General features: G+C 35.9%; 3 protein-coding genes across 3 annotated transcripts; 1 reads left to right on the plus strand and 2 right to left on the minus strand.

The window, feature by feature from the left end:
• Positions 1–5,666: 5,666 nt before the first annotated feature.
• Positions 5,667–8,483, minus strand: LOC149415204 (zinc finger Y-chromosomal protein-like). Its single transcript, XM_089642827.1, has 3 exons — positions 7,988–8,483; positions 6,969–7,762; positions 5,667–6,571 (listed from the first exon to the last, which is right to left on the minus strand). Exons 1-3 carry the CDS (start codon positions 8,481–8,483, stop codon positions 5,846–5,848), a joined length of 2,016 nt encoding a protein of 671 aa, XP_089498953.1. The 3' UTR covers positions 5,667–5,845.
• A 1,617-nt stretch (positions 8,484–10,100) lies between these two features.
• IKKbeta (inhibitor of nuclear factor kappa B kinase subunit beta) lies at positions 10,101–13,556 on the plus strand. The gene has a single exon (XM_089642344.1). It carries the CDS (start codon positions 10,280–10,282, stop codon positions 12,605–12,607), a length of 2,328 nt encoding a protein of 775 aa, XP_089498470.1. The 5' UTR covers positions 10,101–10,279; the 3' UTR covers positions 12,608–13,556.
• Positions 13,557–17,949: 4,393 nt separating this feature from the next.
• On the minus strand, positions 17,950–24,416 carry LOC149415206 (uncharacterized). The gene is made up of 6 exons (XM_089642345.1): positions 23,948–24,416; positions 22,249–23,179; positions 21,747–21,929; positions 20,765–20,918; positions 19,352–19,498; positions 17,950–18,552 (listed from the first exon to the last, which is right to left on the minus strand). The coding sequence occupies exons 1-6, from the start codon at positions 24,119–24,121 to the stop codon at positions 18,129–18,131; spliced, it is 2,013 nt and encodes a 670-aa protein (XP_089498471.1). The 5' UTR covers positions 24,122–24,416; the 3' UTR covers positions 17,950–18,128.
• Between the last annotated feature and the right edge of the window lie 442 nt (positions 24,417–24,858).

The raw sequence follows: 24,858 nt of genomic DNA on the forward strand, positions 1-24,858 counted from the left end.
AACTACCAAAGATATTAGAATACAATACTCATATTCTAATATCTTTGGAAAATACAGACCGATATCGATTATATCTCATATTCCCAAAATTTTAGAGTCTATCGTTACAAATAAAATCACTCCTGTTTTCAAAAATGTTCTGATTAAGGAACTGCATCGATTTAGATCTGCTAAATCTACCACAACTAATTTACTTTCCTTTAATAATACCATTGTCAAAGCTCTTGAAGATAACTCCCAGGTAGATGTTCTTTACACGGACGTTCCTAAACCCTTTGATAAAGTTAACCACTCAATACTTATGGCCAAACTACATGCCATCGGTATAAGAAATTCATTATTACCCTTCTTGAATTCTTACTTGAAAGAAAGGAAACAAAGATTTGAACTTAAAAAAACTTTCAATCTTAATATTACGTAACAAGGGGCTCTGGGGCTCATCAGGCTCCGCTTCTTTTTAACTTATTTATTAATATTATTGCTATTTTTTCTCATATGCTGTTTTGGCTTTTCACAGATGACAAATTACTTAAATTCTATGAAGATTGTTTTCCTTTTCAATTATATATTAACTCATTTAATGATTGGTGCAAAAGCAACAATTGGAATTAAATGTTGACAAAAGTAAAATGATGTCATTTAATCGAGCGAAGAAACCAATTATTTTTTATTATAAACTAAAGTATCTTTGTTTATCTACTGTTCAGTCTATTAAGGACCTTGGTGTCACTTTAGATTACAAGCTGTCTTTTCGTGAGTATGATTGACTCACTTACTTTGTTGCAACTCATCCCTTCCAATATCCTTTCCTGTATACTCAGAAATAATGATTTTCTCTTCCTCAATCAACACTCCACAAATTATGGATACCATTCACCAATGTCTAGAATGGCCAGACTCAAGTCAAGACCTTGAATTATTTGGTGTAAGCCTAAATGATCTGTCAGTCATTATGAAAGTAATATTTTGTATTGATATGGCAGATGTCATGAACCAAAACCTCCTAGATGAAGTAGGTTTTGCATGAACTTGTTCCTGTCTTGACTTGACATTATCTCTATTGTTTTGGTGCCCTATTCTTGTCATAGCATCTCTCAAACAGTTCTCCCTGTATTAACTTTGTGTAATATGTAATGTGTTAATTGGATAGCCCTGATATAATAATGTTGATTCACTTTCATGTTCCTATTATTAGATCGAAATTCCCTAGTTTGTTTTATTGTGACAATTGCACATCTGTCTCATGCTACAATTCTATTATAAATACATTATATACCACTGGTAAATCTCATGCTATGTTAGCTGATGTTTTTAATATGCCTCTATTGAAGTATGAAGCTGTACTAACTAAACATATCAGCAGTGTAACATATTAACAAGGTCACTGCATAACAGGTTTTTTGTTTTTCATAATTTCTTTCATTAATTTTGTACTCGTGTATATTCTTTTATCTTGTTTATTTATATAATCTCATAGTTTTTCTTTTCTTTCTTCTTTCTATATTTGTACTACGACTGTCAATAACTATCATGTATGTATTTCCATAATACATTGTAACCGTATAATGGCACTTGTGCCGTTAATTCTAAATAAATATAAATAATATGATGAAACATTGAATAAAGTAAGCTAGGTGCGTCCATCGACGGAATAATGTCTATATAATATATTATAGGCAGCACGTACACATAAGTACCTACAAGAAAATACAATGTTTAAACAAAAATAGTAAGTCATACATTTTTGATAAATATTACTAATAATGTTTTATTCTATTCAAAGGTGGTCCATACATAGTTTTATAATGGAAAGGTAAAAAACAAAATCATATCTAGTTATTATGTGAACGATTTTCAAAATATAAATCATTTTTTGAAACTTCACTAAACATAAAATATATAAAACTCCCTTCATACAATAATTTTCGAACGTTTATCAGTCTTGTAAAGCTTCAAGCTTCCCATAAAGTTTAGGTTTTTTTATGATAAAGGTAGGTACTTTGCCTACACAAGTATGCATTACTCAATTAACTTAAATTTATATTTAAAATATTAGAGGCCTCTTACATAGGTTAATTTATTTTCTTATAATAATACCGCAGTGTGAATGCATACCAACAAAACTTTAAAATTTATGTAATGTTATTTAGTGATTATTTACAGGAATATTGAAAAATATTCGAGCAATAACTAGGATAATAATAAATAGTATGGAGTATATTTTAAATTCCATGGAAGCAAACTATTCATTATACAATTTATTTACACCAACAAAAAGTTATAATATTTACCGTTGTTGAAAAAAAAAGATCTCTGGAATTACAGAAATTTTTTTATTCTTAAGAGAAATGGCTGCTCGGCCTTTTTCATGCAAAACTTCAATTTGGACAAGTCCAAAATATTTTACTAAACTGAAAAATATTTTTTTTAATCAAAAGATATAGCTAATATCTAGGTGGGATCTAAGCTACATTTTTTGTATTTGTATTTTTAATTGTGAAATATAATCTTTCATTTTTTTGAGGCAATTTTGCCAATTATTTATGAGACAATATGTTAATAATAAATTAAATTAAATTTGCTTTGTTTACAAAAGAAATATAAAATATAAAGCATTATTATGGGTGCAAATTTAAAATTCATATAACCGGTTAACGTTAGAACACAAATTTTAAAAACGCCCTTTTGACAATGTTTTATTTTAGTTTTCATCATATTAGCATTTATTTTTTTAATAATTACAATTTACTAACAAACAAATACCTCTAAAATTATGCAAAAGTGAATTCTTTATATAGTCCTATACAGCGTGTCCGGGGTTAAATGATGGTAAAAGTAAAAAAGATGAATAATGTTTTTCGAAATTCCGTTGTCTTTTTCCCATAAAAAATATGTTTTCATAGAAGAATATTATTTTCTCGATACAAACAATTCAACTTTTTTACCTGAAAACTAACTTTAAATGTTGAAATTATATATCTTTTTAATTTGTGCTATCAAGTAAGAATCACCTCCCGAAGTTAATGCACTTTACCCCAGACACCCTGAATATCATAATTTAAAACACATATTTGTATTGTATTTATTATTATTGACATATACTAGAGATTTTCTATACCTTTTGATTTTAAAAAATATAATTCAGTTTGATTGGATGTTTTGGCCTCAAACCCAAATATACAATTTGTATAAAAAAGACCGCCCAACAGTCTACCTCCTAAGTCTTTGACTTGGGTTGGTATACATTAACACGGCAAGGACCTCATAAGTCTTTGACTTGGGTTGGTATACATTAACACGGCAAGGACCTCATAAGTCTTTGACTTGGGTTGGTATACATTAACACGGCAAGGACCTCATAAGTCTTTGACTTGGGTTGGTATACATTAACACGGCAAGGACCTCATAAGTCTTTGACTTGGGTTGGTATACATTAACACGGCAAGGACCTCATAAGTCTTTGACTTGGGTTGGTATGCATTAACACGGCAAGGTAGTCATTGGTAATATTATTTTACCGACATTAATTTATATATAAATTAACACTAATTATTTTATCTTCCCAATGTAATTATTAAGGTATATAGGTAAGATTAGTAAGTTAGTAAGGTGGGTATGCAGGTATTTGTGCTGGTATCAAGGAGTTATATTAACAAATTTTAAATAATTTAAATTTAATTAAATTGCAGTAATAATGCTTTACGCCACCGCTGATGCCAACTGGGTTTTACTTTGTCAATGGCTAAATAAAATACCATGTTCAAATGCCTAATCATCATTTGTCTCAAGTTTGATAAAATAATGAAGTTTTTGTTAAAGCAAAACCCAGTTGAGATCAAAGATATTTTAAAATATTGTTATAAAACTAGGTATAAAGTATTATTGTAGTACTTATAATGCCACACTATGATTGTTTTGCTAACTATGAAAATATAGATTGTAAATACATATTTAAGATGGGAATTAAAGTGGATAGTTTTATACTTCACTTGTTAAGGAGAGTATTTAAAATCATATGAATTGTTCACTAAAAACCAAATAGTTTGTGGTTTAAATCAACTGTGATAAAATTAATAAAAAATAAAAGTTTTGTTTCTAAAGAAGAATACATTTTTTTATATTACACAGTCTCCTACAATAGCTAGAAAATATACTTAACAAGTAAAAATAAATTATCATATAAACTTATGGAAGGAATGTATTAATTTTATTATTTTCTATACAATAAGAACCTTCAAGATGAAGTCATTAAGGCGATGCACTACGTCATGTAATATTTTAAATTGAGCCGCTATCATTAACAACCCTTACGTAGATGGCGATAAGGTTTAAATTCCAGCTTAACACCACCCGCCTGTTTTGATTTATGCAAGAAAAAAACATGGCCAAAAAGTGCCTTTTATTTTATTTTGTGGATGTTCAGGCATAAATATTTAATTTTTTTTAGATCATTTTATAAATAACATAATTTTCCACAATATACAATAAAATCATAACCGAAAATGGGTTCGTAAGAAGGAGATTTTGAACTTCAAAGCAGTTTTCATAGGCCTTTACACTATTTTTTTCTGGGCTTATTTTTATAAGCCCATAGCCCTATTTCAAAGGCCAAGATGTATTCTACTCGAAGTATTTAATTAAAGCATCTGAAACATTTCAAGGCGACCAAATTTTCAAACCAAAAACACATGATTTTGCATTACTACGTATGGCATCGCCTTAACACTCCTGGTACACTTCACATGATCAGAGATCAATTTTCCTGTGATTTTATCACTTTTTATCAGTTTACATCTGAGTCGTGGAGTTGCAAAACTCGATCTGAATTTTTTTGAGATCTGGAGATATTATGTAGTCGCAATAAGATGTTTGGAATAGTTTTAATGTAAAAATAATATACATGTTATGTCAAATATATAAATAATAATACGTAATTCTTTTGATATTTAGCTACTCTTTAACTCCACGACTCGTGTATAACACATGATCACTTTTTGCTGGACAAAACGAGTTGTAAAGACTAGGTATATTTTACTGCAACTGTTTTAGGACCTACTTACTGTATTGTGTATGATTATTGTACCAACATAAGTTTTATTATTTTGACACATTGGAAAATAGAGAGATATATAAAGCATAATAGAGTATGTATGCATTTATTGAATTACATATTACCCATAGGCATAAAATAAAGAAGAAAACTAGTCCCTTCCATATATAATTTGAATGGAAACAAATGTTCCATCAATCCATTTAGCACGCGCTTTGTCTCACTTACATTCGCCTGATATCGTAGATCTCCTTCCCATTTGAATTTCGTAATCACGGTGAAACAATTTTGTATTAAATATTTGGATTGCAAAGCACGTCCACAAAGCGTTTCTTGTGTTCTTCTTTATTCTACCCCTGTAAGTAATAAGTACAACGCCATCTATGTACCTACCTATATAAAACGTCTTATTGTTCAAGATTTATTATATTAGAAAAAATAACTTTCTTCATGCTTCAGTTCTCGCCTCTTCTAATCAAGTAGATGCTGTCAATTCGTAGTAAGTTTTGTGTCCTTTTCTGTATAACATATCTATAATAACTCTATTTATTGAATAAATGGTCCACAAAACCGAATAAACAAGTGAAACTTATTATTTTTGAATTTACGTGGATAATGAAACTATCAAACTGTTCTCATGAGAAAAGTAATTTTTTAACCTCAGACCACAGATCTGACTATGAATAGAAAAGAAAACATCAACAACAAGCATAATTGTATCATTTTATACCCTGTAAGTAACACTTTAATTTAGTGTCGATATGTATGTACATATTATTAGAAATACAAGAAAAACTAAAGTTGACCTTCATTGACACAGATGAGCAGTTCGGAGGTATCGCTCTGGGTGAGCAGGGAGCAAGGGGGGACCTGCAGGGCGAGGGGGGAGGCACCGTGCTCACGCAGAGAGTGCGCACGCAGCAGTGACACCTTGCGGAAGCGCGCACCGCACAGCCCACAGTCAGCTCGCACCTTGCGCACCCCGTGCGCCTCCCACTGATGTTCCCACTTCAGCTTCACCGACCCAAAGCGCCCCCCGCAGAACTCGCAGCGATACGTCACATTCGCTTTCCCCTGGTGCGAGATCTTCACGTGCTTGCGGAAACTAGACTGGAAATAAAACTGCTTGTCGCAGTATGCGCAACGCGTCGGTGGGTGGCCGCGGTGGTACTCCATGTGCGAGATGAGCATACGCTTGGTGTTGAACTTACGGCGACAGAGATCGCACTGGAGGAACTTATTCCCGTGAACTTTCTTATGCTTGGAGTAGTTGCTAGAATCCCCGAAGGCACGGTGGCAGAACTTGCACTTGTACAGAGTGAGCTTGGCATGCTCCCGCAGGTGCGCCTTGAACTTGTCCACCTGGCGGAAGCTGCCTAGCCCGCAGATACTGCACTCGTAGCATGGCGCCGCGCCACTGCTGTCCTTGGCCGCGCTGGTCATCTCCTGAACGATGTGCGAGATTATGTGGCGCTTTAGGTCACCCATTCTTTCAAACTCTTTCTTGCATTTATGGCATTTCTGAAATTTTGAATAAAAAACTTCCTTAGCACTTCCTGAAGACTCACACAACATAATAGTTTTTTAAAGTCTGTAACTAGAGTTCTGTTTTTATGAAGATCCGTTAATTCAGTTAATTTATAATAGTTCATTTTCAACTTTTTATTCGAATCCGAAAAATTGTTTAGAAGGGCCGACTGCTGGTGAATATAAAAATGTGCTCTGAAAAAGAAGTTAGCCCGTTGAAAACCTTTAATAGTACCTGGTAATATGTAAACCATGCAAAGCAAACTGTTATTTCTCAGATCATTTAACTTTGATGATGTATGTTGTGTTCATGCAGCTAATTAATTTTAAATATTCCTAAGAATTCTAAAACAATATTGCACAAAATAAATAAGTGTAATAATGAACCAACCTTCTCTTTCTTTTCTTGGTCAATCAGTGAGGAGAAGTACTTGTCAGGCTCTATCTTGATGGTCTGCTCCCCCGACTCTAGGAGAATGTCTCGCTCCAGCAAGTCTATCTCATTCACATCCCCCTCGGCGCCCTCCCACTGCGGAGTGATTCCAATGAGCTGACCAAACAGCGCGTAGTCCGGGTTCTTCTCCGACACATTCATCTTCACCATGCTCTTCTGCAGTATCCTCTTCATGTCCAGAGTGCCGCACCTGCGCGAGTGAGGACGCTTCCTGTGACGCAGGCTGTGCATGTGGCAGGCTGCATGGCTGGACAGGTCAGCCTTCTTGAGAAAGGCTAGCGAGCATAGGTTGCACTTGTAGCGGTTGACCCGCTGGTGGATGCGCGCCTGGTGGGACTTGAGCACGTGCTTGAAGGCGAACTTGGAGTCGCACAGGTTGCAGTGAAAGGGCTTCTCGCCCGTGTGGATGCGCTGGTGGATCTTGAGGTGCGAGCGGCCGGCGTACACCTTCCCACACACGCTGCACTCATAGTTGGGATTGCCGTGCATCTGGAGATGCATGTTGTACTTGGTGACGGACTTGAAGACCTTGGCGCACTTGGGGCAAGCATAGTGCTGGCGGGCGCCGGGTACAGGCAGCCGAGCGCCGGGTCGGAAGTCAGCGTGGATGGTGCTCATGTGTCGCCGCAGGGAACTCTTCTCCACAAAGTACTTCTGGCAGATGTCGCACTGGTGCTGCTTGGCCATGTGCGTCCACATGTGGCGGCGAAGAGTCGGCTGCTCTTTGAACGCTTTCATATTTATACATAAATGATTATAATAAAAGAATTCCTACATTAAAGTGTCAATTTATCAAAGAGTGCAACTTCTAATTTAAATGGATTGCTTTAATTGCTAGATATACTAAGTTTTATGTTTTTGTCGAATATTTGGAGAACAAAAACTAATTTTCAAATTGCTTTATTAAGTAAATAAATAAATGATTATAAAAAGTAATGCACCAGCAGTATCAATACCTTTTTGGCAGATCTCGCATTCGTAGGGGCGGTCCTCGCTGTGCACCAGCATGTGATGGTTGAGGGCGTTGAGGGAGCGGCAGCGTCGCCCGCACAGCCGGCAGCGCACCTCCTGCTTTCTGCTCAGCTCCCGCTTCATGGCGCGCTCCTGCTCCGAGTCTAGCTCCAGGAGTCCACCATCCCCAGTCAGATCCACCTCCTCTCCCTCGTACACATAGTCAAACGACTTTCCTCGGCTGCGGTACACTTCTCCATTGATCACCGAATGAATCAATAAATCATTTTTGTCAACATCCTCGTTGTTTTCAGGGTCTTCAAAGCTGTCATTTGTGAGGTTAAAGACTTCTTGGTCGAAGTCGACCTGCAAGTTGGAGAAAGAGCCACTGGCGGGGACTTGAGACAGCATGGCCACGTAATCCAACTCTCTGCAGAGATTATTAATATCATCGTTTCCTTTCAAGTCTGTACAGATGTCTGCATCTCCATTTTCATTCATGTATAAATGTTTTACCTTTAAAAAAATTCATTCACTAAATGCTTTTAAATAAACAGTAAATTATAAGTCAATTGAAAAGCTTTCAGGATCCAAGCAATATTTGAAAAACGCACAGTGCTAATATTAAATAATGAAACATTATTTATGGTAATCAAATCATTGCTTGTTGTTTGGTGATATACATAGTTCAGGCATCTGAATAGCGCAAGAACCCTAGTTCAAATTCCGGTCGCAGTAAAAGGCGGTGTTTCTAATATATTTGATATGGTGATTATCACTATGTATTACTTTGACATTTGTTAGATAGAATGTATAGTTTAATTAAGTTAAGAATTTATTAGTTAATAAATCATGCTTTACCGATTCCAGAATGTTCTCATTTTCAGCTTGGCATTCTGAGTAATAATTTAGAATATTCGCAGTGTTCTTCACGTCTTCTGACTGCCTCTCAGAAATATTGAGCAGCGAAATGTTTCCATGATTGTGCAAATTGCGGCTTTGATCAGATTCACTAGCTTCAAACACTTTTCTTTTCCTCATTGATTCAGATTGTTCTTTTATGTACTCCACAAATTCAGAACACCTTTTTATTCCCTTTGTTAATAAATTATTCTCTTTTACAAAACTTTTGACAACCCCGCTATCAGGCTCACAGTCATCGCGAGGCTCGGAGTCCGGTGGAGAAGATTTGTCTTCTGTATATCCATTGATGTCTCTGTCTATTACTATTTTTACAAGACCATTAAATAATATGTGTTGCCTTTGAAAGCTATCATGAATAAGTATTTGAGCCGGAATCAAAAAAGTGCTTTCATCTTCATCAAAACTTAATGTTTTAGGCCTAAAAGGGAGTTGTATTAAAGGAAATTCCTCTGAAATTATATCCATTGTGCTCTACAAATTATTTTCACTGTCAGAATCTGTAACTAGAGGAAAATTACAAAATTTAAATATACATGTATCATTATAATTATTTATTGTACCGTAAATATTTTCCAAACCAAGGGGAAATCATAATCTTATTTGTGTACCTAGCGTGATTGGAAAACATGAAGAGGGCCATTTACTTTTTACCTTCCTTTGGTTAACCTCAACAACTTACAAATCTCCACGACATTTTATTCAGTTTTTAATTTTTCTGGGAAAATAATATAGGTACCATCAGAACATACCTTTGAATAGTAAATTGCAATATAAATTTAGAGAAAAAATATATTGGTAAATATTTGCTGTGGAGTCCTTATTATACTTGAAATTAGTAAAACTTTAAATTATTTTAGAAACACGCTGAACTATTTCCATACAGGCACTTTACTTCAACGCTCAATCATGACTCATTTTACTACATAAGATAATAGGCATAATATAAGCAGTTTTATTTAAGTAGGTTTAATTTGACGTTTAGATTATTGTTAACATTACTTGGTGAATTTTTGCACAAATCAATGAAGTTTACTTATAATTAGCAAAGTGCAACAATAATACAAAATACCCGCGTATTTTTTTGCAATGTGTTCATTGCTGCACTTGGTGAGAAGAATTGGGTAGGTACTAATCTCATTTCGTGACAAATTTATTATTTAACCATATTTTTGTCTATGGCTTGTAAATGTCATTTTTGTTCTGACTTCTCTATTTTTTCTTAGTAATTTTCTAATAATATTTACTATCAGATCAGATCACAGATAAATTTATTCCAACTCGAGTTTTAGAAGTTATAAATAGTCTGAACAGTTTTATCCAGTTCATTTTTAGACATGTTTTTGTAAAATCTGGAAGAGGTATTAAATTTAAAAATGGAAGACGAATCGGTTATCGGCGATTGGATTAGACAAAAAGTTCTCGGAAGTGGAAGTTTCGGCACCGTTAGCTTGTGGCGAAACTTAAAGACAGATGAAAATCTTGCCATTAAAATTTGCAAGTTGGTAAACGATGTCCTGACCGCGAAACATAAAGAACGATGGTCCAAAGAGGTAGAGATGATGAATTTAATTCAAAGTGCCAACATCGTCGGGACAATCAAACTGCCCAAGGAATTGGAAGTGGGATTGGGTCCTAGCAATATTTCTAAACTGCCCATGTTGTGTATGGAGTACTGTAGCAAAGGCGATTTGAGACAACTGTTAAACCAGCCAGAAAATGCTAACGGGGTGCCAGAACCGGATGTGCGAAGTATCTTGAGTGACATGAAGTGCGCCTTGAGCCACCTTCACAAGCTGAAAATAACTCACCGAGATCTGAAGCCCGAGAATATTGTTCTGCAAGTAGACGTGAACAACAAGGTCACCTACAAACTCATCGATTTGGGTTACGCCAAAGAGATAGATTCGAATTCAGTGTGTGCTAGTTTTGTGGGGACCCTCCAGTACCTGGCCCCGGAGCTGCTATACAGCAAGACATACAGCAATACGGTGGACTACTGGTCCTTCGGCCTGGTCGCCTTCGAATCCATCTGTGGCACCCGCCCTTTCCTGCCTCATATGCCCCCCGTGCAGTGGATGAATCACGTCAAGTCCAAGACCTCTGACAACATCTGCGTCTTCGAGAACTCTAAAGGAGAAGTGGAATACTCCGACACCATGTTCCACGAAAACCACATCTCCTCTTGCCTCAAGGAGCTTGTAGAAAAGTGGCTGCGGATAGCTTTGGAATGGGACCCCAAGAGACGTGGACGTATCGGCGATGACAAGTGCGTGAAGTTCGCTCTCCCCGAAGACGGTGCAGACCGAGTGCTGCAGAATGGGGCGAGCACTCCGCCCTCTCCAAGAGAATCCTCTCTGGTTATATTCTCTCTACTTGAAACTATTTTATCAAAGAAAATTATTAAGTTGTTTTCCGTGTCAACGTATGAATACCTGAGTTATGAGATAGACGACAGTACGATGGTGGGCGCGGTGCAGGGCTGGGTGGAGCGAGACACCGGTGTGGCCGTGCTGGACCAACTGTTGGTTTCCTTCTCCCAGAGTGAAGTAGATAAAGGGAGCCCGGTTCACATGTACTGGAATACCGCTTACCCTGTCATGTTGTACGTCTACCATCATGAACGTCTGTTCCTCGATGACAAAATCCAACCAAAAATTCCACCCAGACTGCGCTACTGTTTAGAAAATCCAAAGATCAAATGTAAATACAGTCAGTTGTTGGAATTGTACACGAGTACCCTCTTCTTCATCAGGACGGAGAAACAGCACTACGATTCCCTGGTCACAGCCCTGTATCGAATGGTGGAGCATCTTAAACAACACATCAGGAAGTTGTTTGTCAATCAAAATGAGTCTGATAAGAATATGGGCAAATTAAGTGAAAAAACAGCTCTGCTCTCTTCTATATTGGAAGCGAACACTAAAAACTTGGCCAAATATCAAAAGAATTCTCACCTTTCCGAATATGTGGAACATTATAATTCGTGGGCAAATAAAGCCGAATCAGAATTGGAGAAAAATACTAAACTCCGAGAAGCTTTTACTTCGATCACCACCCGGCTGCAGTCTGTGGCGCGGCGCTGCAACGAAATCCACGAGAAAAAGCTTTACTCTCAACTCAACACCACCGAATACAGAGATCTCCAGTCTCAAGCCAACAGAATGGTACAGCAAGTCAAACAAGTTCCCAAAGAAAACCGCGGCTTGCTCGCCCCTTGCGTCGAAGCCGTTAAACTTATCTGTAAATGTCTCAAAGCTAGAGACAAGTTACTGTTCAATGTGGAGATTCAAAAGACCGCTCAGCAAATCATAGATATTCACGTGGAGACCACCAAGATGAGTCAACTGATCACCAGTGCCGGCCAGAATGCCGACGAGCTGTCTGCCAACCTGACTCGCTTCATCTTAGAGAAAGAAGACATTATATTTGCTTGTTTGGATTCTATAGCTCCGTCATATTCTTCAAATAATGTTCCACAGGTGGAAGAGGAGTCCCAGCCCTATTCGGTGGTTAATTTCAAGATAGGGGCGGCTGTGAGCGGCCCCAAGCCCCGCATCTTCTCTCGAGACACGGAGGAGCTGCACTCGCTGCTGAAAGACAACATGAGTCTGCGCCAGACCTCGAATATCATCCGTAAATCATGCGAGGACCATAAGAATATTCTACAGGAAATGGACTTCAGTTTTCTGGAGCCGATGTGAATGTGTCTTTATCTAGATAACAATTAAAAGCGGCAAGCATATTTTATCTTAGATCTCATTTCAGAATATCGCCATTGATAATAATCAAACATTTTATCTGTACGCTGCTCTGTCCACTCCCTATTTCCATGTTCCTATTGATGACAACAACAGTTGTTCAAAATTTCAGTTTTTACAAATTATGATTGGGAATAATTGTTTTGTGCTTCCCTTATTGATGGGTTATAATTTATGTTCATTCTTTACCTACCTCTATTTTTTTATGTGAATTATAAATTGCACAAGAGTCCCAACTGCTCCCAACCATCTGGAGCCAGTGAGACTATAGCATCCCATTTGGGGTGTGTTGTGAGGCTGAAGGTAATGAGGAGGGAAAGTAAATGGGTGAATAGGGAGGTGGGGAAGTACCTGCCTATTCAGATCTGGTCACCAAAGCCATTTCAAGCAACGTTTCATTTCTGAATGGTAGTCTTACACCAGTGCGATACTGAGAGTATCTTCCACTCTGGAACGTGTCGCAAAAATACTATATATTATTTTCAATCAGTAAATTGTGAAATAACACAAATTAATCAAATAAAATTTTGCTTGCGTGCGCCGGATTTTATGTTTTCGTGGCTTGGCCTATTTCAGCATATCGCTCGCCATATATTCCATTGGTAGTGGTATGGCGAGCGATATGTTGAAATAGGCTAAGCATGATGCTTGCAGAGCAATGTGTCGCCTACCTTGACCCACGACCTCGGAGGCCAAATTGTATTATTCATTTGGAAACATCAATAATATCCAATTTACTTATTAGCAAGAAACCCACCCAAGTATTATTCCCAACTTCTATAATTGAATATGAGATTTGGAAACTGCCAAAGAGAATAACAAAATATCCAATATTATCAAATATCTTCAATTCATAATCTTACTGTACTTCTTCTTAGTACTGTTCTAAGAATTTGACTAATTTAAATTGAAATTCTAATTTGAATAATTAACAAATAAATAGAATATTTCTGAATGTATCTGTAAACTAAAAACTGTTTTTTAAAGGTGATAAGATATGCTCTAATATTTTATTATTAGAAATTAACATATATTTTTTGGAACATGCAAATTTTGAATGCAAACATAAAAAAAAATTAAAAGGCTCATTTTCCGTTTTTATAACTAAAATTACTGATAACGTAAAAAAATATATAAAAACACACTTACTTTATTAGACAAATGTATCACAAACATTATTGTCACTTTTACTCACCCACTTTTTTGTTGTTTCATATAAAAATAATTATTAAAAATTCACAAAGTCTCGTAAGTTTTTTCAAATTGCAAAAATTGACAGTAGCTTTGGTTTCAGAAGGGTACACATTTTAATTATTCTGTGGTTAACTTCTAGGTGTTAATAAAAAGCATGGTGTTTTCTCTTTCTAACACCATTTAGATCATATTTCTAACTACAACAGTAAGAGAGACACAACAATTTCTATAAGACCGTATAAGTTGTTCCCAAAAACCAACAAATTAGCCTGAAAGGTTAAAATAAATCATAATTTCGGTTGTGAAGTGAGTATATACAGGGTGTCCTGGTGTAAAATGCACTATCTTCTGGGGGTGATTCTACATGATTTTAGAAGTAGAAAAGATAAATAAAAAAAATTGTAATTTCAAAGTTTTGGTAGTTTTTAGGTTAAAAAGTTGAATTGTTTATATGGGAAAATAAATATTCTTCTATGGAAAAATACTTTTGTAGGGGAAAAAAAGTTAGACTTTCGAAAAAAGTTATTTTACTTTTTTACTTCTACCATCATGTAGAATCACCTCCTGAAGTTATTGCACTTTACCCCTGGAGACACTGTGTGTAACATTCAAAAATAAATAATTCTTATTATTTTCAGTATGTATAATAAATTTATGCTGGCGTTCTCAAAATAGTTGGTGGTGTAATAGTTACTTTCCAAGCAGTTGATTGGGGTTCGATTCTCAGCCGTGGCAATTTTTTTTTCATTTTCCCATATTTTTCGTGGGTAGGTTTTCTTTAATACAAATGGTGCTGCGAGTTCAAGGTGTTTTAATATTAATTATCAAGTTTTATGGACATTACAAAATGGCTCAGTTGTCGTAAAGAATATTGATAGAAGTATTAAACTATATATGTATATTATAAATATATTTAAGATGTATATTATAAATACGTATACATTATTAAATAATTAAATAGTAATGCTTTTGGCCGTGAGAATCTAAAAACTTACCCAATTAAATAGTGATTTAAATATGAGCGGGTCAATCTTTTCATGAAGATTGAGACAAATGTAATTTATTGGTTTAGATATTATAATGTGTAGTTTTCGCAAATCTGTATTTTTTCATAAATAAGAACATAATTTTTATATATTGTACTTATTTTTTGTTACTAGCTTAACTCGAAGTTTTTATAAAAGTTGTATTTGTTCTTAAATATTAATTAGTATAAAAGATTACCCGGTAACCATACCAAATGGCATTTGCCAAAGTGGAAAATGCCTTAATGAAGAAGAATGTATATTTATTTAAGTTTTAATCCAGCAGGACTGGGAGGATAGTGCAATCCCAGTCTGCCATATTACATGAAATAAAACAGGGAAACAATAAAATAAAGTTAAAAAATTAAAAAAAATATCACTATATATCACTAGGAGGTACGGACAAAACTTGCAAGTCCGTTATTGTATATCGGTCATTCCCTGGCCTTAAAAGTTGTGCAATTGTATAAAATACGCAAAAGAAAGTCATATGTGGTGGTTGTGACTTGTAAAAGTGTTTAGTATAATATATATAAATTAGGCATTCATTTGATCTGGTGGTCTCTCCTAGAGAGATTCAGTTTCGAAGCTCCCTCGAGGGAATGTGACTAAAACAGTGCTATATACGTATGTAAGTTATCCACTTATTTTTATTACGTATTAAGATGATGCCTTAATCAACACAATATACACTATTGTGTGAAACTGGTTGAATTATTAAAATATTAATGTTTTTATAGTCTATTACTTATGTGAATGACACGTAAATCAAATGAATGTTTTTTTTTTTATTTTTTATTTATTGTATTTAATTGTGTTTTGATAAGAAACTTTTCCATAATTTAGTAACGCAATAATAACTCTAAATTTAAATAATTATGGTGAAGCACTACGAAGTAATGCAAAATCACGTTTTTTTGGTTGAAAATTTGATTGATTAGAAATTTTTTAGATACTTTAATTAAATACTGCCAGTAGAATACATTGTAGCCTTTAAAATAATTGAACATTTTTTTGATAAACCTTTTTATAAGTCCAGAAAAAAGTAAAGTATCAGGCCTGTAAAAACTGCCTCAATGTTCAAAATCTCCTACTTACGAACCCCTTTTATCTTATGGTTTTATTGTATAGTGTGGGATATTAAGTTCTTTAGAAAATTATCGTAAAGCATTTAAACATTTGTGCCAGAACTTCACAAAATAAAATAAAACACACTTTTTGGCAATATTTTTTCTTGCATAAATCAAAACAGGCAGCTGGTTTTGAGCGGGAATTTAAACCTTATTGCCATCTACATAAGAAGTGTTGACCGGTCGGTGGCTGAGTTGACATCGCATTTGGGTCCCACCCAGGCCTAGTGTGTTCAATTCCTTGTCCAAAGTCCTCCATCACATTTTTCGCTTACTGTGGTGGTAGTAGGAGATTCAAATATTGTCAGGTTATTCGTAACCCGAGAATGTTTATCTTTCTTTTAAAAAATTATAAATATATTTTAGTGACCCGATTCCAATTGTTACGCGACGTGGTGCATCGCCTTAATAAAAAATATCAATAATTTGCTAAAACCGATAATAGATTTCGGAGCAAAAGTGCAATGTTTATTCTTAGGTATGTTTTTTAACAATTATTACTGGTTTTCACCCTTCTGAGTGTTCGAGGGTGTTCTTCTTCTTTCGTATGGTGGGGGGGTCAGAGGGGGACATCTAGGTCTGCGAGCCATTCTAGGGCCTCAGGCGTCGCTCATCAATCCCGCCGGGAACGAATGGAGCGGGCATTCATTGACCACATGTTCGGTGGTCTGCACCGCCCCACATTCACACATCGCCGACTCTTTAAGGCCCCATCTGTGCATCATGTGGGCACAGCGGCTATGGGAGCACCTTAACCTATTGATGGCAGACCAGGTTTTGCGTGGCAATAAGAACCCAGGCTCTCTCTTGGTGGGGTCCTGTATAAGGTGGGCATTTCCCACGTTGGCCGTTTGCCACTCGAGTTTCCACCTAAATCTTTAAATTAATTAAAAAAACACCATTAGGATGAAAATTTATTTTTTAAATTGATATTATTCCTAATTGGGATCAAGTGAAGACCCATTTTTTTAGTATTATATTTTTATCATTTTACTCTAGTATTTTAAACTATTGCTCATGTCTGTACAAGCCACCGTTTTGTTTTAATTATTTATTAGATTTAAATTTGAGTCAGAAAAGCCTGTGATGACGTATGAAAACTTCTCTATAAGTATTATATATTTGTTTTTGTCTATTTTTCATTTTTAAGAAAATAATATAAATAACTCCTACACCAAGCTCAAGAGCTAGCACTCTTCATTGGAGTAGAAATTCAATAACATATGTTTTTCACTATTACCTATTATTACCTAATTTTATGTGCAATGTAACAATGTTATAAGTTAAACAATAAAAAATATAAAAAAATTTAAATATCCATAGGAGGTGCATTTAAAGTCAGCATTTTATTTTATTTTAGTGACTATTTAGATAACATTGTAGGAGATTAACCAAAGGTTTGTATTCATATTTTTTGGAATTTAATTCCCTTTCAATATCTACAAACTGTTTCAGAAACTAAAATAAAATAGTTGAATTGTATGTGTTTATGTTAATTTTTTTAAATCTTTATATAATTTAATAAATATGTAATATTTGCAACAAAAAACTGTATCGTTTTGTCAATTTCCTGTGTTCATTCTGCATGTACCTATTGTACCATAAACCAGCAATAGTTTTCATCTTTTGTGCCAGGAGCTTTTGTTACCATTAAAATTACATATGATCGGTCCGCTCATGGGAGTGATTGAACAGAACCGGGCTATGTTCCCATGTCCAGAGAAAATACTGGCTATTAATATTGGGAGTACCATAGTCTCACCGACTCTGGAGTTGATACATTGCGAAACCTGTTGACTGTGGTTGGGACACCGGTGCTTGCATATCGATTTGAACCCTTATGTAAATCGATTAGTTTTATGCTTTGGAGACCATCGTCTATTAATAAAACTACCAAATATTTTACAAAACTTAATTGTATTTGATTCAGTTGTGATTGTAAAGAAATATGAATAATGCATAGTAATGTACAACAGTAAAAATTGACTAACTTAAAATCAAATACTGATTTAATTCATTCCTAAAAAATAGAACAAAAATACATATTAATAATATTGTACAAATATGTATAAATAATATAATACTTATAAAATCTAGCGTGTTAATTTCTAAGTGTTACATATTTTTAGTGAGTGATGTGTTTGGGAATGGGGTGTCGATGACATAGATCTGGACATCGGGCGAGCGCAAGTCTTCGCTGAGCGCGTCCTTCGGTTCGTTCTTAGTCTCTACATTCTGGTAATTATCATCTAAGGTGTCTCCCGACAGTACTATCTGAGATATGACCGCCTTGTCTAAATGCTTGTCGAAGGAGATGAGGGTTTTGGAGTCCTCAGACATGCCGAGGGAGGAGGAGGAATCGGACTGCGTCTTGTCAAAGGCTTTGGAGGACTTGTTGAAGTCCGGGTGGGTCTTCTCGTAGGCAGCCTGGGCTCCCTCGAAGGCGGCGCGCTCCTCGGGGTTGTCCTTGTTGTAGTGGATGGGGTAGTGATTCTTCAGCTCGCTGAGGAGACGGAAGCTTTCCAAACACACCGTGCATCTGAAATACATTCATTTAGAACTGTTGACTGGTTGACATTGTAAAACTTGTATAAATAACTTGTAGTTGGTTCTAAATAGCAGTAGTAATTTTTAAAATATTTTTCTTTGCAAGAACATTTATTAATTTGTCAAAATTTAATGTTTTTTATATTTTAGACATAAGAGCGAGTGAATGTGTCTACCACTGAGCGCAGATTTTTTACAGCCCTTACGAAATAGAGATTCCTAGACTATGGCCCCTTAAAGGTAAATATAACTTACGTTATAATCTACTCGTTCCCAGATGGCATACAAATACAATACATATTGGATTGAATCACCGTTACAATATTATATTTGTATGCCTTTCTTGAAAGAATTGAATTTTTATATGGAAAAAACTATTTATTCACATTCATATTGCGTATATATGGGCACAAACAAATAATTTGTCCTAATATTTTAAAGCATGACTTGCAAAAAGTGTATTTTTATAAAATAATTAAATTAACGCCATCAATGAACGCATACATCATAACAAACGTTATGTTTACCCTTAACGAAAATCACCTCTACCCTTGATTGTATACAAGCTGCAAGAATGCCTCGGTGGTCTAACAGTAAATATGAATTGAGGTGGTCCATAGTTGGGTGAGTGGGATGACTGATTATCAGTCGGTGGTCGTTTTGAGTTACTGGTACCCGTTACCCACTCGCAGCGGGTAGCGAGTACCAGCTTACTTAACAGCTTACAGCCATCCGTGGTGATGGGACAAATGGTAAGAGGTCCTACAATAATAACAGGGCATTGTACTGACTTGTAGATGTTGTCCCCGATGTGCGAGCGAGTGTGCTTGACGAGGTCATTGCTCTGCGTGAAGGCCCGATCGCAGTACGTGCACTTATACGGCTTCTCACCCGTGTGGATGCGATAGTGCCGCTTCAGGTGGTCCTTGCATGAGAATCTGCCATCAAACAAGAGTTACATACTTAGTTTTCTTGATTTACACATCAAAGGTAGATAAGTACATTAACAAAACACAAATTTTGTCACAAATTATTACCTTAAGTAAATTCACTTGGATTCTGTCCGTTTTGATTTGTTTTTTTCACAAACACGGCGCTATATAAATTATCCAATTATTATAAGGGCGAGGGAAACAAACTAAGTGGCGCGGAGTAGGAGGAGTGTTTAGGGCGTGTCCCTGTCAGTGATTTGTCAATAAAGGAATCTGACAGTATACAGGCATCTCACATTGAAATATCACCATATGCAAAAATAAAATCTGCTTATGAATTACTAGTTCTTTTTACAATGACACGCAAATTTCTGGCTGCGCAAAAAACTTAACTCCATATCCCATATTGGGTAAACAAAAGTTCAGGCTTGTTTCAAAAATTGAATATTTTGTTATACTATTTATGTCATTTTAGAGTCGCTACGTCAGGTGATTTCTTCAAGAACAAACATTCAGATCCCGCGTAGAAAAGTCCCACAATGGACTGTGCTGCAAACTGTTGCCTTACTTTAGCGAGCTTTACTTTTCTATGCAGGGTCTGGTTATTTTAATGTGTGCTCTTTGGCGTTCAACGTACGACTGATAATAATATGTTAGGGCAAGTCTATCTCTTCTGAGTTAGTGGGTAAAATACCTTTCTTTTAACTTTATTTCGTTAAACAAAGTAGCGTGCTACACAAAAAATTTCAATTTACCAAAAGTTACAATTATTTCTTCTAGTTATTTATGTAAGTAAACAGTGTTACTTTACCATCTGCCATTTAACTCGTTAGCTGCCGATCACTGCCATGTGCTGCTCTCTCCAGTAGGTGGACTAAGTCAGAACCACCTCTACCCCGCCACTGTGCTTGGACATTGTGGAAAGTTCTTGCGGCATGTGGTTTTTAACATTTACATTTACATTAACACATTCACAGACACAACGTCTATTGACATTGTTTTGGAGAAGATGTGATATGATGCAACGTACTATACGTGAGAACTTTTATGCTTGATAGTGTCACACCAAAATAAAATCATTTTTTATTACTGATTTTCATTGACTTCACAAAGCACGTATCCTGTGAAAACGTGTTGTATCATGAACGACTGTTTTCCGGTAAGTATCCGTTAATGTGTTCATATTTGTCTAGCTATATAATTATTATGGATAAAAACAACAAGAGGACAAAAGTGAGGTTATCAAATTATAATGAATCATTAGTTATGTACCTCATGCTGCACACATCGCATTCGTGTGGTTTGACTCCGAGGTGGATGAGTTTGTGTTTCTTGAGGGAGTTGGGTTTGGTGAAAGCATGACCGCACGTGTCACACACGTACGGATGCGCTCCCGAGTGCGTGCCCACATGGCACGTCATCTGGCCTGGAAACAACATATATACACATTATTAAAACAGGAAGCCATCCAGGCAGCTATTTTGAAATGATTTGATTGCAAAATTGTATTATTGGTAATAAAATAGAATAGTTTTTGTTTTAAAACCACGAGTTTTTAATAATTTTTAGAACCGACCGGTTTCACTTTACTCATTCATCTTCAGGGTACAAATTATTACTAAACAAGAAGTACAAAGTGTGAGCTTATATATAAAAAAAAATTGAGGGAGACAACATGATATAAATATAACAAACACAGAGAAAGCATACAATACATTTACACAAGTACAAAAGACATGGGAAAAACCGAATTCCAGGAATTTATAAATTAAATTGTAATAATTGTGTGGCATTTTATATCGGTAAGACAAGACGTAATGTCAATATTAGGATTAAGGAGCATCTTCGTTGTCTCAATAATAACGGTTTCTCTGAATTTGCCAATCATCTGATTAGTACAGATCATACTTTCTGTCATAACACTGGTGCTAATATTTTACATACAAACGGGCATGGTAATAGACTCAATAATCTAGAAGCACTGGAAATAAAAAAAGCTGTAAAAACCAAAAGTCCTATTCTCAATAATCAATTAGACATATTGTCCATGGTCTACTAGAAATTACTATAGTCAAAGACATTTAAAAAAATACAATTTTTAACATGTAAACAGATTTTTAGAATATTCTAGAATATTCCATGACAGGAATATTAGTTACATCTTTTGGTCGACAGCAGCTTAATCAAGCTAGCGACTAAACATATTATCTTAGCCAAGACTATAAGACGAATGGGACAACAGACTGAGACGGACCTTTAGTGGAGAACCTCTTGGGGCAGAGGTGGCAGGAATAGGGCTTGAGGCCTGTGTGGCGCATCATGTGCTGGCGCAGGTTGGAGCCATTGTTGAAGCCCTTGCCGCACTGCGAGCAGAGGTACGGCGTCTCGCCCGTGTGCGTCCTCATGTGGTCCTTCAGGTTGCACAGCTGGGAGAAAGCTGCCAACACATACAATACATCACATCACAATACTCTATAACGTCATTAACAACTCGCCTACTCATCTGATAAGGTTAACACCCACCATTCTACATCATTCACACATTCGTTCACAGTTCAAGCATATGACACACCAGCGAGTTGCCCTCTGATGTAAAGAATGCTCTTGCAAAAGCCACATAAGGCTAAAATTAAAAGGTAATTTATTTTGCAACCAACTTAATGCATCATTTTCATCTTTAGTTACACAAAAGTGAAAAGGTGTGTACTGTAAACGTTTAGGTTATATGTATTATAATGAATGAGAAATATGTGTACCTTTGCTGCAGAAGGGGCAGACGTTGGGCTTGACGCCATTGTGCTTATTGATGTGGTCCAGCAGCTGGTCCTGGCGTGAATAACGCTTGTCGCAGATGGTGCAACGGTGCGGCTTGTCCTCCAGGTGCAACTTCAGGTGCCGGTTCAGTGGGTTCTTAGACGAGAATTTCTTATCGCACACTTCGCACGAGAAGTTCTTCTGCTTCTCCTTCTCTTTGTGGATGCGCATGTGGCTGGACAGCGAATGACGTGACTCGAAGGTCATGCTGCAGTCCTCGCAGGGGTACGTGGCAGGTGTCTCTCCGGGCTCCCTCACCTCGGGCTGGTTCTCCAGGCCCGTGGAGTGCACTGCCTTGTGCCGGAGCAGCAGCCCCTCCCGCTTGAACCTCTGGAAGCACTCGGGGCACTCGAAGGGTTTGCTCTCTGCGTCGTGTATGGCCATGTGTCGATTGAGCCCGGAGATCTTTAGGAACGTCTTCTTGCAGACTTCGCACTTGTGCGACTCCTTCTTCACCTTAAGGTGTATCTTCATGTGCTTCTCGAGGCGGGACTGTTTGTAGAAAGTCTTGTTGCACTCGCTGCACGTGTGGGGGCCACTTTTAGTGCGAAGTTTTTTTCTTTTCTTTTTGATTAGCGGCTCGGGTGAGTATGCTTCATCCGCGTATGTGTCCTCAACATTATCATCTTCCTCTTGTTCATCATCTCCTGGTTCATGTTCGTTATGCTCTTGCTTCACTTTCAGGGGGGCATCTGCTTCCACCTCTTCTTTAATTTGTATTTTTTTCACTTCTGCCTCAAACTCCGAGGTTCTCGCCAAGTCACGGAGAATTGTATCATTCCTCTCTGACTGAGTCCGGAAAGCGTAAGCCGATGTTAAACTTTCAATACAACTTTCACATAACTTTTGCGGCATTCCATCCTCCTTCACAACCTGGAAATGAATGATAAAAAATATTAAATTTGGTTATTGTCTTAACCGGGGGATCGAAAGCGTGTGTAGCAAAGTGGCCCGCCATTTAGAAAATACTTTTTGTGACTTTAATAAACTTGATGGAGTGCGAGGGATATTTAAAAAGTTTATCAGGAAAATCAGGAAATAAAATTGCATAATTTTTGTGTGCATTTAGAAATTCACTTTTGGTAAATATTTACCTAAACTGCCGCATTTTTTAAGAACGGATCATGGAAATTACAGTTCGTTTTAACTATTATTATTACAAGAAACAACAATATATATATGAACAAAATAGGTTTTGGGTTCTTAGTTTGGGTTAATTTAAGTAATTTGTACATATTTAAATTGAAACGAAACTTTCGCAAACATCACTCCATGCTAAAAAAATCCAAAATGGCAGCAAAGGGATCGTTTTTTAAGAGAAATTTTGAAACTTTTGAATAAAAATGAAATTTTAATGCATCTTTTACCATCTCTCCTTACGTAAATTGTTGTTTCTTGTTGTAATTAAGTTGAAACGAAGTGTAATTTCCACATTCTGTGCCTATTTTAAGTGCGGCAGTTAGATAAATATTTACCCAGTTTTTAAAAAAAATGTGAATTCCAAGAATAATTTACCTACCCATAATAAGTGTCTCGATTGTCTCGAACCACAGATTGGGAGGTTCTGGTCTGGAGTTTTTGTTAATGTTATGTTTTATAAGTAATGTAAATATGTATTATGTATGAACAATGAGTACAAACCTGAACGGGGGTGCAAATCATATAAATGTCTGCTAAAGTGAGAGTAGTCTTTAGAGGCAAGGAGTCATCCATGTTATTAAACAAATCTACCATAACAGGATCATCCTTCATACAAGATCGGCAGAGCTGATCGATGTTGGACATGGAATATCTAGTATTTAAACTTATATCCATCTTTAAAAGCTTATAGATTCATATATATTTTAAGGCACGAACTCTGTGTAAAAGGCTTGTCCCATAAGATTACTATACTCAAGCTTTCATCCTTCATATTCGCGTTATACAAGTTTGTTTACACTATGAACTATCTTTACAGGATTTATTATAAAACTTCATCGTTATAACAGTTAATAAATAAAAGCAGCTAATTCATTTGTTTGTACAATAATAAACAAAACTTATGAAACCGTAATATCAGAAGCAAAATAATACGATCCCATATTACCAACGCAAAAATGACGTTTATAAAGCCATACGCCATTAACTTGGGGTGGTCATGTTGTAATCTTCAATTTAACTACTTTGATTTAAGATCGGGGCAGGTAGAGTCACAATCTCGTAATAAATCTAAATGTTGAATATTAGTTCCAGTAGAAGGATAGGTTTGTAGTTTGTGTTTATAAAAATATATGAAGAATTCTTCGCAGAATTTAAATGTTTTATAGTATGTTAGAGTATTATTTATAATTTAATTTGTTTGTCTTTTACCGTGTTAGGATTGAAAAAGGATAATATGATTAAATTTATTAATTTTAAAACACTCCAATCTAGGCTAATGCCCGATTGATGGTGGTATCATAATACAAATAACAATAATATATGAAATGATGCAGAAAACATAGTTAACTTTTTTTATTTGGGATGGATATGTTCAATGAATCACGAGTTTCCGTGGATTTTTTAATAAAAAC

Source organism: Hesperophylax consimilis, chromosome 18 (assembly GCF_061612785.1).
Source record: "Hesperophylax consimilis isolate HC1 chromosome 18, BYU_Hcon_1.0, whole genome shotgun sequence".
Classification (NCBI taxonomy): Eukaryota; Metazoa; Arthropoda; class Insecta; order Trichoptera; family Limnephilidae; genus Hesperophylax; species Hesperophylax consimilis.